A 16,482-nucleotide genomic window follows, 5' to 3' on the forward strand; every position below is an offset into this window, starting at 1 on the left:
CACAGGTTGGTCAGTCTGGTCCTGCAGTCTCGGCTGACTGCTTGGTCTGCCAGTAGCTGTTGTTTTGCGCCTCTGGTGTTCTTGCCCATCCTTTTCTGACCCTAATAAATAAATATATATATATATATATATATATATAATGTATATGTATATTTGTGAATGTGGAGATGTTAATTTATTTTCACTGGTAAAAATAAATAATTGAAATGGGTATATATTTGTTTTTTGTTAAGTTGCCTAATAATTATGCACAGTAATAGTCACGTTCACACACAGATATTCCCCTAAAATAGCTAAAACTAAAAACAAACTAAAAACTACTTCCAAAAACATTCAGCTTTGATATTAATGAGTGTTTTGGGTTCATTGAGAACATGGTTGTTGTTCAACAGTGTTGGGTAAGTTACTTTAAATTAGTAACTTAGTTACATTACTACTTCTATCAAAAGTAACTCAGTTACTTCAAGTTACTCGTTACTTTCAGAGTAACTAGTTACTTTGGAAAGTAACTTTGGTTTTACTCAGAATTCTCTTGTTAATGTTTTGCTTCCGTAACTGGATACCCAGCAAGATTGCCAGTCTTCTAGCTTGCTTACTTGCCACAAGTGCATTGTGCCACCTATAGAAAGGAAAAAATAATGTGCACATTTCCACGAGAGAAATCCCACGCCTGATTCTATCCTAGCCTGCTTTTTACATCAAACACAAAAACTGCAGTCGTGGTGCTTTCGATTGTACTCAGAACTCGGAAATTCTGCCTTCTGAATAGGAAGATGTAGGTAACACCAGACTGCAGATGAGCTGCATACAGAGCTGGACTGGGACCAAAAAATCGTCCCGGGCATTTTGACTAGAGACCGGCCCACCATTATAGGAAAAATCATAAAGCCTTTGAATGAAAACAAACGCTGTTGTGACAGTGATGTACACTGTTCTGATGGTATATATGCATCAATCTATCAATTGTTTGTTGTAAGACTCAGATAATTATTTTTTTAAAAGTGAGACATTTTAAATGAGAATAAGAAAGTATTTCCTTGTGCCCCCCTCTCCCTTTTAATGCCCTACATGGACCCCTGGCAACACTTTTCTAGATCCGCCCCTGCACAGTTACCAGCTGTCAGCTACTTAGAAAAGGATCCTGGTGTTATCTGTCTCTCAGAAACAGTTCATAACTTACCTTCAACTCATTCATGTCACCTAAAAGGTAAACCTGTTTCTCCATCACAGCTCTGATGATTCAGTAAGGACATCTCCTGGTTTCATCTTCATGTTTCCCTCTCACCACATAACCAAACCGACATCATGACCAGCTGTTGGACCAGCAGGTTTACAGCTGTGGCTCCAGCCAACATCAGCTGATAGTAGAAAGTAATATTAAATAAATTCTAACAACAGCTGATCAAGCTTAAAAGTGCTGCTGTTGTTTAGCGCGACATCCGCTGGTTTCCTCTTTCTGGCACAAAGTGGGCGATAAATAAACGAGAGAGAAAAGCCAATCAGCTGATCACTGATCAGTTTCATGATTGAAGTAGAAACAGGAGAGGGAGGGTGAGAGAATGAGAGGAGAAGAGGCAGCTGACAGTGTAAAGATGCAGAAAAACTCCAGCTTTGTGTCTTTTTCCATTCTACCTGAAATCTGGGACAAACTGTGTTCCTTTTCACCTCAATACGAAACGCGTAATATTTTCTCTGAATACGAGACGATTCCATTTTTTACGGGACGGTTGGCAACTCAAATAATTAACCTTATGAACAAAATAAAGTTCAACATCAGTAACATAGCACCCACCCAGCTGTATAGAAACTCCGTCATGCTAGCTAGCACGCAGTACAAAAAAGTCAGCATAACGAAAATAAACTGCACCTAAACTTGGTTCATATCTGACCCAGATGGACTGCAGGTCATAACTTCTTACCTGAAGTTCAGTTCACCTGACACTCGGACCAGCGGCCGCTTCGGGTCTCTCCTCTTGCCCCCCTTTTCCTTCATCCACCTGCTGGCATCCACCACTTGCTAATGTTACTGAATCTGTGGAAGCTCCGCAATAGCCACCACATGAAGTAACGAATAACGAGCCTATTTAAATCCCAGTAACGAGTAACGCGTTCCCGGTTTTGGCATAATAACTAGTTACCGTGCTCGTTACCACAATAATAACGTAGTTACTGTAACGCGTTACTTAATAATGCGTTAGTCCCAACACTGTTGTTCAATAATAAAATTATTCCTCAAAAATACAACTTGCCTAATAATTCTGCACTCCCTGTATATATATATAAAACACCCAGCACGCCGCTGCAGGCGGTTTATCCTTCAAGCTCGGGTCCTCTACCAGAGGCCAGGGAGCTTGAGGGTACTGCACAGTATCTTAGCTGTTCCCAGGACTGCGCTCTTCTGGACAGAGATCTCCGATGTTATTCCCAGGATCTGCTGGAGCCACTCGCCTAGCTTGGAAGTCACCGCACCTAGTGCTCTGATTACCATGGGGACCACCGTTACCTTCACCCTCCACATCCTCTCGAGCTCTTCTCTGAGCCCTTGGTATTTCTCCAGCTTCTCGTGTTCCTTCTTCCTGATATTGCTGTCATTCGGAACCGTCTTCTTCTGTTTGTCTACCACCACTATGTCCGGTTGGTTAGCCACCACCATTTTGTCCGTCTGTATCTGGAAGTCCCACAGGATCTTAGCTCGGTCATTCTCCACCACCCTTGGGGGCATCTCCCATTTTGACCTCGGGACTTCCAGGTTATACTCGGCACAGATGTTCCTGTACACTATGCCAGCCACTTGGTTATGGCGTTCCATGTATGCCTTGCCTGCTAGCATCTTGCACCCTGCTGTTATGTGCTGGATTGCACCTGGGGTCTTGCCTGGTGTGATAGACCCCAGCCTCTATGGATCTTGTACTCAGAGCTTGTTCTTGTGCTGCCATGATTAGTGCCTCTGTGCTGTCTTTCAGTCCAGCTTTGTCCAGCCACCTCCTCTATCTGCTGGTGGTACATACCGTGCAGGGGCCTGTCCTTCCATGATGGTTCCTCGTCTCCCTCCTCTTTCTTGGGTTTCTGCTGCCTGAGGTATTCACTGAGCACTCGGTCAGTTGGGGCCATCTTTTATATATATATATATATATATATATATATATATATATATATATTAGTGCTGTCAAAATTATCGCGTTAATTGTTAAGATCAACGCGAAATGTTTAATGCATTAAAAAAATTTAACGCTGATTTTGTTTTTTTTATTAATTTCCTGTAATCTAAGACCTTTAAATTCATGAGCACCTCTGGAGGAGGGGGCAACAGTGTGCTATGCTGGCGTTTGGCCTGACAGAAATGATTAGAAGAAGAAGAAGAAGTGACACCATGCTACTATCTAGCTAACACTAGCTAACACACGCAAGCATGGACGAGGGCGGACTTTTGGGTGGAAAGTTTCTCTTTAAGAAGTTGCCTGATGGCTTGTTGGACAAAACGAGAGTAAGATGCACAATTTGCAACGCTGAATTCAAGTACCACAGAAGCAGTTCATCACTGGCGTATCACCTGAGAGCAAAACACCCAACTGAATCCACCTCTACGGGACCTCGCCAGTCTACGCTTCAGGAGTATGGTGCTTGTGGACGAATAACAAAAAATGTGAGAGAAAAGGTAACCAATTCCTTGGTTGTTTGGATAGCTAAAAACTGCCGACCAGTTAGCATAGTAGAAGATGATGGACTGAGAGAAGTCATTCGTGCTGCATCAGGAGATGAGTGTTACAATCTGCCCTCGAGAGGAACCATTGTGTCGAGACTGCACACTTTGTATGGGGACCAGAGGGCTCAGCAGTCCAGCAAGCTTGTGCAAGTAAGGAATGTCGCTCTCACCGGAGACCACTGGACTTCGGTGAACAACGATAATTACTTAAAATATAAAGAATAAAAAAATGTAATTGGAGCCAGGCTATTAATAAAGTAATTGAGATTAATCGCAATTAATAACAGAAAATTGTGAGATTAGTTAGTTAATTTTTTTAATCTATTGACAGCACTAATATATATATATATATATATATATATGAGAGAGAGAGAGCTATACACTGATTTGTGTACATGGCCCAGTAACTGTAACTTCATTAACACACAGGTAGGTCAGGCTCTGACAGTAAACAGTGTCTTGTGCTCTTCTACACATTGTCCATGTCAGCTGTTACACACAGATTTAAGGTTGACAGTGGAATACTTGCATTAAGCACCTCTCTGGATAAATCCAAAGCCTTAGTAATTTCTAACTCGTGTAAGAAATTACCTTTACATGAAGTAAGCATTGAGTCTCTTTCAGTTGGCTTTCATTGATCTGAACCACTTTGCTGTTTCCACAGAGAAACTCTGTAACACCAGTACTTACAGTGTGTTATTTTGGTTAGTATACCAGACACCCTCATTAGGTCTGCTCGTTTTTGACCTGCTAATGTGAAAATTTGCACAATGCCTTGTATTACAAACATTTATTTGTCACCTTGATTTTTTAAACATTTTTTTATGTAGTGATAACTTTGTAGACATGAAACTCTAACTGTAGTCTTGCTTTAATTAATCAGTCATTCTAAACATGATTTGCCTGACTTAAATACTGAAACAGTAAAATGAACAAAATATTGTTTGGTGTGTGGGTATACCTAAGAAGATTAACTGGCATTACGTAAATCCTTGTTAAGAAACAAAATGTATAATATCTTGTGTTTTTGAACAAATGAAAATTAACTGATTTTGTGTGTATGTGTGTGATAACCTATATATAGGTTAGGCCTGTGTTTTCTTTGCATGAAGGGTTAATTTACCCAGCATTTAACTCTATATGAAGAACTGATATCTGCAGAATTATGACAGGCTAACAGCCGAACAATTAAAACCTGCATTTGCACTATAGAGTATCTAAGTTAAAAGTAAGCCTGCTTTGCAAAGAGAAATATGTTTTGACAGGATTTACATCATGTCCTGTATATTTTCTTGATAGGCTGCAGAACTATATTGCTAAAAATAACAGCGAGCCTGCAGAGTATTAGTGAGCAAAATAAGGAAAATTCACAGTGAAGTGACTCCAGAGACGTCTGCTATCAGAAAACATAAGCAATCCCAGGTATTGTTTTGGCTGATCTTTGAAGACCATCTCATATTCATGACACATAACCCAAAAATACCTGCAGGCAGTCCTACACTGTCCAAACTGTCAATCTTTTCCTAAAGGCATCTCAGTTTGTACTATTTAGTCATATACTACTTATAACTATGCACCAATCTCTGTTCCATTCATGCATTGCATTGTCTGTCACTGTAAAGTGCTTCTGAGAAATATTTTTAAAAGGTGGTTGCATAAAGTTATTTGAGTGTCATTGTACAATTTTAGTTATTTTTGGCACTGTTTTGTTCTACAGTAATGCCATATGCAGCATTTTCTGCCCCATTTCTTTTACCGGAACATATAAAGAAACAATTAATGGTATACCAATAACCTGAAGCACAGTCTGTCTATAGAATAATTAGTTATTATGCACAGACCATATAAAATCTTGTATAGTAATAATATTATAACTGACTAAAGTGCAGATTCACCTACAGATTATAACTTTTAATAGTTTCAGTAGTTCCCTGAATCTTGAAAATATAAATATCTATGAAAGTCTTCAAGCCAAATTGTCATATTTAAATGTATTTTTACTTGTATAATATTGGAAAATAGCTTATTTTAAAATGTTAGAGGACACTGTACTAACAGGCCATCTGGATCTCAGACTCTTTCTGGCTTTGGGATCTGAAAAGGAGCATGTAATAGTCAGAAGCTGCATCCTGTAAGGAAGTGAGGCACTTCAGCAGTCTGCATCACACTCCACGGTAGCAATATTGTCTCAGCAGGATTTTAAGTGTTTCCATTAAACATGAGGATTTGTTCCTTTTGACCTAAATATGAATCACCAGTAAGTCTTGATTCACTGACTGAGTATTGTATTACAAGGTAAGTTAACATTTGAACTGCCCACACAGCAACTGTCACTCTATGGTTTTCCATCAGCTGCACAGTGATAACAGGATGTTGGCATTTATAAACCACTAAAGCTGATTAATCTCAAGCCTGACAGTAAATATGCTAGCGTTTTGAGTCATACACACAGAGGAGAGAAAAAACTTGGCCCATGAAAACATTACTAAATGGCTCAAGTATATTTTTAAATGATTCTGCTATACCCAAAGCATTTGCAAATGGCCAGTGGCTGTCAGAGCTATGGAAAAAGCAGCTGAGTACAGGTATATGGTATATTTCATTAGACATGGAGCCTTAGGGGAGCTGACTACACTGTATGTTTGCCACAGAGGATAGATGACTACTTTTTATGAACGTAAATAAATAAATAATGGCTGTAATCCCAGAGATATGATGACCATAATGTGTGCTTCAATAAAAAGCTGCGGACTGAGGCTTCTGATAGAAGTTTAATTCACCGTGGAATATGTCTTATTTATTTTATTTTTTTATATAATCGTACCATTTATTCATGTACCACTGCAAACATGTGGCTAAAAGATTGAATTCTTTTTGACTACAAAGCTCAGTGGGTTATCAGGTTTACTGCCAACTATTAAAGTACCCTCTGCTTTTAAACCTGAAAAGATGACTAAATGTTTTACGGGAGAAATGGGTGCTTGGCAAAACTTCAAACGAAGAGCACACAGGCTCTTTAAGCATACTTTTTCCTAACACCTCATTTCTGTACATTACAGCAAAGTAGCAAAAGGATTTAAAAGAAGGAGGACGTGTTAGTGGTGTTGTTTTGCAACAATATACTGAAGTGAGCAGCTGAAATAGGGACCCCTATATGTGTTACTGTGCATTGTCTAGAGTGGTTTTTGTGCAAATTAACTGAGAATTTAATGTAAAAACAACCTTGTACAAAGCTCCAGAATTACATTTAGCAGACTTATTTTATTATATGTCAGTCAATGATGCATTTTTTAATGTCCTGAACAACAATATGTATGTACTTTACATTAGGATAGCTCATAAATAGTGTGTTTTCATTTACTTATTCATTGGTGAATGTCCAATAGAAAAAGAAAGAATAAATAAATCTATAAGCTAAAGGGATTCAGTATATAATGTTTTGATATATATTCAACATATAATTAAGCTCTTAAAATTAATTTTATGGCCAAGATGCAAACTATTCACATGCAGTTTAAATGAACCTGACACACCAGATGGTTTGTTACACAGAACCATCTGGGAAGTCGTCCTTGTAAACTATTTGGAAAAGGACTTCCACTTTCAAAAACTACTTGGAAGGTGATTTGATGAACCATCTGTCCATCACCTTTCACCAGTCAGACCAGTGAAGCATAGGAAAGAGAGACCTCCAAAGAAGAGAAACAAGCCATAGTTTAAAGAACTTTAAATATAGCAAGCAGTCAGTGATTCTAGTTCTGATCATTGTAAGGAAAATTTGCTTATTAAAAAAAAATGCCACCAGTCATTTTTACAAGATGTTTGGCACTATATTGGATGAACATCTTCTCCCTGTCACAAAGCAAACCTGCCTGTAGCTGTGATCTGGCCAGTATAGTGTCCCATAGGACATTGATTGGTTGAAACCCACTGTGTTTTGGCCCAGAAGACCATGGCAAGATTCATTTTCCTTCTGTAACAGTGACGTTGCAAATCCTGTGAGAGTTCAGCTGCAGAACTCAGATTTTATGTAGATCAGAGTAGATTTAATTCAAATTTCATATTTGATTCTGGAAAGCTGAAAACTGTTCAACACTGTTGATACAACATAATACTAGAATCAAAATCTGAATATTTTATTAATCCCAGTTGAAATTATTTAACCACTTTTGAATTTCTGACAAATAGCAACTCATGTTTTGTGTTCAGGATCTAAATGCAAGAAACTTCCATATACTCTTTACCTGGAGCTGGTATTTACAATAGTGCAAATAGTGAGTCAATTTGGGTGTGTGTTCTTAAGGTTTTCATTGCTATTTGTCAAAAGGGCTAAATCAAATTCATTACAAGCCTATGTGTAATCACTCCACATTTTTACTGTACAGTGGGGTTAATAAGGCAGTGGAAGGACAACATATTTTATGCTATTTATTGATTTCCCAGTTGTTTTACTTTAATTTAAATCCTTACTTTTTTTTTTTTATACACATACAGGTAATGTGTGAATAGATAATATAATATCTATATATTACATGATATAATGGAGGTAAGAGGTGTCCCAATATCTTATGTCATTATGTTGACATAAAGTCTCCTTGAGGCTATTGTTGTTGTAATTTGGCGCTGTATAAATAAAATAGAAAACTGAACTGTATGTGGAAGAGCTTATACCCTAAACTCTTACTGCACTAATTGTATCACAAATCAACAGGATAGTGACACTTCACAACACGCATCCTGGTTTTCAAGTGGAATTAAAGGCTTTAGTGGAGTTTTCAATAAAACTCCACTTAAGTTCCAAACTGTGCTAAATTGGTTTTAAGTAGCACTTCTGATAACCCACGCCATTTTGAAGTGCAAGGGCTCTTTGCAATATCTGCTTTCTTCCTACATTTTTTCCTTCATCTCTTGTTTTTCATTTAAATGTTATAGTCTATAAGCATGCCAAAATCATCCTTCACCATTAAAATATTATGGTTTCTTACTGGCTCATGGAATTAGACTGTTTTGTCTTGCAAATATTAACGAGGCTCCCAAAGGCTCGTATGTGTTCCCTCCCTTGGCTCTGTTAACTATCACATTGCATCAGTAATCACAGCATACTTTTGTATCATATTAGGAGCCTTAAAATATTCATTTATTTTTTTAAATATTTTAGTGTATAAAATGCTCTATTTGTCTTGTCAAAAACTTGTAGTTCACACCAGTTTTTTAAAAAAGGAGAATTTTAATTGCAGCAGTGACGTGATTAAATAGTGGAACTGAGTGGCTACATTATGAAGCCGAAACAAGAAGAACAAAGACAATGACAGGGACATTTTATTACCAATACCTCACTCTGGAATGATAAGGCACATATCTTGCCACAGCAGCGCTTCTCTGAGAAATGAAAAAAAAATTTTCAGTTTTAAATTCTCAGGAGCAAACATTGTATTTTGGTTTAATCTCTCTCTATGACTGTTAAAAGTCAGTTGAAAGTAGATTTAACTAAAGGTTTATCCATTTGGGGATCCAAGCAGTGACGCTGCAGAAAACACTTTTTCTAAATGTTCCAATTCTTCTTCACACTGGTATCATTTTGTATAATTTTTATAAGTCTTTAAGCAGGAAAAAGCAGTCTAGTTGGAAACATGACTTCATGATACAAATTCTCCCCAACACTTCAACAACTACTTTTATTCTAATGAGTTTGTGTTCTCACATCCTTAGTTTTCTTCAGATGTTATTTAATACAGGGTGATGCTAAGTTTTAATTACTTTCCCATTTACAGAGTAATATGCAGGCTATGCTTTAGAGCAGGGGTGCTCACACTTTTTCCGCATGTGAGCTACTTATAAAATGACCAAGTCAAAATGATCTACCCACTACAAAAATCCAAAACATATACTTATTTATAAATATATTGAGGATTCTTTATATCTACAATGTATATACATGCATAACCGCAATATCCAATATTTCACAACACAATTAACTATGTAAATTTTTTGTCATTACCTGAGTTTACTCTGATGACTTGCACTGAATTGAATCAGCCAGGGATGCATAGTCCGGACAGTAGCTGCTGACGGCCAGGTTTAAGAGAAAAAACCGAGAGCTAAAAATTGGAGTTAACTCGCTGACTAGCTTGTCAGTTTTACTACACTTCGCGCCGCTGTTTGCGCATGCGCAGCGACCTAAGCGTCAGAAAAAATCTGCTGTCATCTGACTGGCTTCCCTGTATCAATCAAGTGACGGGATGGATGATAGGCTGGCATCTATTTTTTTTAATGCCATGCGATCTACCAATATTACCTTTGCGATCGACTGGTCGATCGCGATCGACGTATTGAGCACCCCTGCTTTAGAGCATGTCTAAACATGTTTGATAAAACTATGAAGGGGCAAACCAAAAAGGTCAGTTTGACATTTAATTACAGGATTTGACATCAGTAATACCAATAAACTCTTGATGACATATCAGCCTAAAATGAAAGTGAATTTAGGTTTTTGTTTTGACATTTTTGGTTTCACTTCTGCAGGAAAAATGCATAATTTTGTCATCTGTGGATCTGCAGTAATATTAAGCGTATCCTTGTAATTATCATTTTCTCTTTCATCAAACATTTGTTCCATCTTCAACAAAAATGTTAATATAATATAAACCATGAAAACAATGTGGGTTTTTTTCTGAATTCAGTGGTCGTTTAAGCTGAAAATAATGAAAACACCAGATTTGCATTATTAATATCATAACCTCAACTTTTTAAAGGCTTTGTCAAAAAATAATGTTACTGATTATAACAAATGTTAATAGTGTACATGGTTCCTAATCCTTGTTCTTATACTTTTTGTGCAGTTCTCACCAGATATGAATCTTCTGTGACTAGGTATATCATTATTATACTTGTTAAAGCACTCTGTGAGCCCTAGCAGATGGACCATGGAGGAAACACATCCGATAAGAAATCCTCATCATGCAAAGGTGACTCAGAATCTGCAGTGAGTCTGACATCGCTGCTGAAGCTGAATAGCAGAGAGGTATAAAGGTAAAATTTGAGTTGAAAAAGCAGCAAAGGGGATTGTTTCTAAAAAGTAAAAAAGCCCGAGGAAACCAAGAACTGAGAACTAAACACTGGAGGGCCAGTCTACCAATGTGGCTAGTACCAAACTGGTAGAATGATTGATGGATTAAAGGTTTGAGGGATTAAAGGTTACATGGTGATGTGATGATGACAGCCAGGCTGATGCAATCTGGAGGATTTGTGCAGTGAGTCATGATAAATTCTCTATACAAGTTGGACACGGGTGGTATGTAGATGGATGTAGCCTTTGGACGTGAAAACTTGAGCCAGTGTGTGATTGTATAAACTTTTCATTCATTTTAATAGCCAGCAGGGGGAAACGCTTATGGTTGAAGAAGAATAATGATTGTGTAGAAGTCTAAATGACGATGGTACTTACCTAATTTATGGCCTTGTAGTAGGGCCGTTCGATATAACGATATATATCGGATGACGATATAAAAACGTCTATCGTTTCATTTTACGCTATCGTTTGTTTCATGGTGTCGCAAAATAAACTCCTTACGGCAATATTTTTTTCATTATTTTGATGGTCACTGTAGTGGCTATATTAATTTCTTAAAGTTCTCTCTTTCTCTTACATTTAATATAACCACACTACAGACAGACAAGCGTTTGTTTTTATGCGTTGTCGTTAGCAACAACGATGGTAAAACCGCTTGTTCCACATAAACTTTTCACAATAAAGCTCAACATCCTATTGAGACTTTAGACGATAGATGTCTTAATATCGGGATATGAGATTTTGGTCATATCGCACAGCCTTACCTTGTAGTGTCCTTGGTTTCTTCAACAGATCCCCTCTCTTTCAACACATGTTGTTTCTTAAAAATAATACTTTGAAGGTCAAAAGGTTGAGCTCTAGGTCACCAAACCAGTGGGTAAAATGGTTGTTACATCCATCTTTGATATGTCTATGCCAGAGACAAATACAACCACAAACAAACAAGGAAAAGAGAAAACGGGTAACACAAAAAAAGGAAACGGACAGAAATGTGGGAAAACAGTTTTGACCAGTCATTCAAATTTCAGTGATTTAAAGCTTTCAGCCAATGTCAAACCAGCCTTGAGGTACAACATTTTAACTTGTTTGTCATTTTAAACCCTTTAAATGGCAGTTATCACAGTCTTAAGACCTCTGATCTGGAGTTTCTTTTCTGGCATCGTTTAATGCTGTTAGATGCCTGAAGGTCAATCAGACAAGTTGGAGATGAAGAAATAGAAATCACCTTTTCTGAAACTACTGAATTATATTAATATTCCATGAGAAAAGACAGTCTGGATGACCATATATGCTTATCTTTCGTTTTCTTCTGCATACCAGGTATTTGCACAATCAATTTATTTTGGCATCTCCAGAAAGATTACTTCTATGTGAATAGTCTCATAATATTTTTATGATACCAAGTTTTTAATGGGATGACAACATTTAAAAATGTTTGTTTTTTTTAAATCTCACCTTTTACAATAATTCCTCCTTTAGATGAAGATTATTTCACTAAACATGTCTGCATGGATTCCAGTTCTTGTACTTCGCTGTATATCTCTGTGTTAAAATGAACACTAGTGGACATCAGCTCACATGAAGAAGAAATCTTTAGTTTTGCCCTGCTGCAAGGGGAAAGCTAGATAATACATGTCTGTAAGGTCATTAGCTCCCAAGAATTGCTGAGGTCACATGTGAGTCATTGACCCACCCACCCATGATGTGAATCGTTAGGGTCACAGGTGCAGTAGGGTGTTTGTCTGGAGGGAATGTCAGGACTGGTTTGCAAGTGGGAGGCAATTGGTTTTGTAGACCACCTCCTCTGTTTAAATGTTGCTCCCACTTGATGTAGATGGCTTCTATCATTGCTGTTTAAGGGTATTGTTGTCCTCAAATAAATGCTGTATCTGTCTAACTGTTTAGATACACACTACAAGGGATATTAGATAGCTCTCTATCTGTATGAACACATTTACATACAATGACTTTCAGACATTCATAAAGGAATACTGCAGAATAGTGGAAGCTGGGAAAATAGCATGAAAATGGTTCAATTGCTGGGAAATAGCAAAGAACTACATTTTAAAGCTGATATATTGAAAGCCTCAATGGTTGTAGGACTAATAATTCCAGTTTCAGTGGGATGTTATGTTTGTTTTTTTGTTTTTTAAAAAGAGAAGAAAAGAACATAAGGTAATTTAAGGAAATAGGGACAAATGAAATTACTGTAGATTTTCTTTTGTACCAGTTAACTTGTGGATTATGATTCCCTTATAAAGGGTGAATTTCTACCATTAGCTAAAGTCCACTAATCTCTGAAGTAGTGTGATGGAAACCACTGCACCCTGGGGAGTATAACCACAGGTCTGTGTTCAGCACTGGTTTCTCTGATGACCTGAAGAAATGGCCTACAATTGACCTCAGAGCTAACCACAAGGCTAATTAACCAGTGTTTCTCTCCAGGGCTTACCAGTCAGCAAATCTGGTCAGGAGACCCTGCAGTCAAGCTGAGACGTAGTTCTCATTCAGTATTCCATCACAAAAGCAGTCTTTATATAACAGGTGGGTTATATTTGTTTGCTGATACACTAGAAAGAGTTGATTTATATTCTTATGAGCTGACTGTTTAATGACGGGCCACACAGTAAAATACACCAGTAATTAAAAGCATGGCTTTAAACATTTTTTTTCAAAGATGCTTATGACTAAGCATGGTCATACTGTGACTTTCAGATGTTAGATGACTAAACCAAACCTCAGCAGATTGAATTACAGTATGTTTTAAAGTTAGACTGCAGATATGTCAAATATATTACTCATAAATCTGTGATATAACTAAGAAAAGCATTCGATTTCAAGTTATTTTGGGGTTTATAGTGTTGCTAACCCACAACACAAATTAGCCAGTGGCTTAATGAGGAAACAAAAATAAAACAAGAAGAAGAACAGATAGATAACTGCAATAGATAACTACCTGTGCGATTTATGTGCTGGTGTCTTTATCAGAATTTAAAACATTGAGCAATCAATAGAGGTTTGATGCTGTTTTATTTATTAATTACTTAATCTATTCATTTGGCTGAAAAACTCTGAGGATGGAGATTAAAATCCAGAAATACCTCTGTAATTCTATGGACATTAGAAAGAAGGGATAATCCACAGAATGAATTGAGAACCACAACTTTGTGTTCAGTATAAGTCACTCACCATGGTGCAGGTTATAGACAGATCACAACTGGAAGGTTGTATTCAAAGGCTATTTTCACACATGAATTTCAGAAAATGTTGTGAAAATCCAAAGTGTTTCTTTCTTTCCCATTGAACACTAGAGGATATAGCCTACTTCAGATTTCTCTTATATTCCATTTTGTTGAGCTGAGAGGTCTGGCCAGGTAAAGCTATGAGGCAGAATGCTGGACAATCACTTGTGGACTGTGAATTGACCAGACAATTACCTGTGCTATTCTCACACAGGAAGAATCAAACATCACGAGGGCTTCGCACTATTTTTGGCAGAGTAAAGTCAGATATTTCTGTGTTTGACATTTGTGTTCTCTGGCGGGTAATGCCTTGAAAAGTTCACTGCTGCAGTGGATGTGTGATAATGGCTTAAGTGTGATTAGCTCACCCATACTGTATTATATATGTATTTTATATGTATGTGTTGAAGAAAAGAACAAAAGCTTTGTATCATAAGGTTTGAATTTGAATCTCACCAAACACATGGTAAACTTAGAGAGAATAGAAAGTGGATAATACAGGTACAGTTTAACCCATATTAAAAATCATCTATATTAAAGAAGTCAGTGAGACAGCTGCTTTTGTTGATGCTGACTTTAATATGAAATATGTTACAGAACATAACACTGGACAAATATGGAAGAAAATATTTTACCCAATATGTGAACAAATTACCTATTTGTGTATATAATATATAAACAAGAGAGCAAAGTTGGGGAAAACCAGAGGCAGCTTTTGTCCTCCTAATAAGACATTTGTATCTTTCAAAACATGATAAACTTATTGACAATGAAGTGCTTTTTTAATCAGCTTTTTTATTGTATCAGGAAAGAAGTCCTGCAAATACCGTAAATAAGCAACATCTTTATTTCTCTGTTAACATGTTTTGCTGTCCAGTGTTGGCTTCTTTTGACCTGTTTTTTTTTTTACACTTAATATTTTTTTATGCTCAAGGTTCCTGTGATACAGAGAGGGAGATATCCTTGGAAATATTCTGCATCAAAAATAAATAGACAATTATACAATGCCTGGGCCACATTACAGCCTGCACTCTAACACGGCCTGCTCTCGTAAAGAGATACATATAACCGATGCATCATGGCATGAGCAAACCTATGTTGTCCAAACAAATCACAAAACCAAATAAAAGGATGACCAAAAGTCCCATGCGCCTACCCATCCACCCATGTGGAATGCATAATATGGATCAAAAACATATTTTCTTCATTCAAGTTCCAGCCTGAACATCAGCTATTTTTCATATTCCAGACCCACATTTTTCACAGTGAGGAGGAAAGACATGGTTTGAATGTTTAAGTTGCAACACACAGAGATATGTCTGTAATAGTGTATATACACTTATCTTGTGCACACAGTTTAATAAAAACATGCATTAAAAAATGTCAAATTGGGAATTAGTCATTCAGAGCTGTCTTCTACAGGTTGTGAGAAGGAGATAGCTTAACTTGGCCTCAATATTTTGTTTTATTTTCTTGTTTTCCTTTATGTTGCCAAATTATAGGCTCGAGAGTGTTTTATATTGTGTCTCAGTACAGTTTCTGGTCAACTGTCAGCTTAAAAAATAGTGAAATTTTACATAAAGACCACAATGTACTATTGCACCAGTGTTACGATCTAATTAAATTATCCCATTAGCATCCCATTTTCTTTTTTAATTACGTTTCATTCTGCCTTCCATTTTAATATTAAATACTAAAAATGATTCAAACAGTTTTTAAAGCAAAGTGAAGTATTTTCAGAATAAGCTTTCAGGGACTATAAAAAACATTTTAACACTTGATCATAGAAATTATTTTACATAAGCCTGCAGTTCTACACTTCACATGAGAAATCCGTACTGTTGTGCAGAGGGTTGTGACAATAAACTGAACTAAATTCTGCTCTGAATTAATTTGACCTCTTCATCAACTGCGCTGGTAAAAGTCAGTCTTAGGCTATGTGAAATACATATAGTAAAAATGCTAACATTTTGTCACTAGTTAATCGAAATTCCTGAAAATAACTGTAATATTTCAAAGACTTTTAACTTCATACAAAGTGCTATTGCCATTTTTGCTTGTAGATTAATGACTTTGTCTACAGTGTTTCTGGGGTTTTTCTTGTCCAGTCAGAGAAATCCATTCTGTTTTGGGCTTGAACAATTGCATTAAAGCCAGGCTTACTGTCTGATGTGAAACTGACTTAAAATCCTCTGCCAGTAGTAAATCAACTGTGCAAAAAAAAACAAACAACTGTCATTTTTTACTCTTGGCCCAATGAAATTTATCACTTTAGTTACAACATCAACAACACAGGGTTGACTTACACATCCTGGTGTTTAATCCATAGCTACTGGGACATGCCCACCTGGAGAGGAAAACAGTACTCCGGTCCTTTGCCCTCCAGCCATCCTTTGAACGTCTTTGAGTTTAAAAGCAACTATGCGAATGTTGTATAGCTGCTGTGCTATTGGATGCACCAATCTACA

At 37.0% G+C, this 16,482-nt stretch overlaps 1 protein-coding gene across 1 annotated transcript in view; it reads left to right on the forward strand.

The window, feature by feature from the left end:
• The first annotated feature begins 3,409 nt into the window (after positions 1-3,409).
• Positions 3,410-16,482, forward strand: part of LOC146569455 (uncharacterized) — a 31,754-nt gene continuing 18,681 nt past the window's right edge. Inside the window, exon 1 of the mRNA XM_085281364.1 lies at positions 3,410-3,853. Within this exon, the coding sequence (XP_085137490.1) occupies positions 3,410-3,853 (444 nt within the window). The remainder of the gene's footprint in view (positions 3,854-16,482) is intronic.

Source organism: Mchenga conophoros, linkage group LG7 (assembly GCF_057382185.1).
Source record: "Mchenga conophoros isolate Kocher_MC1m ecotype Shallow Benthic linkage group LG7, M_conophoros_male_GT1.1, whole genome shotgun sequence".
NCBI lineage: Eukaryota > Metazoa > Chordata > Actinopteri > Cichliformes > Cichlidae > Mchenga > Mchenga conophoros.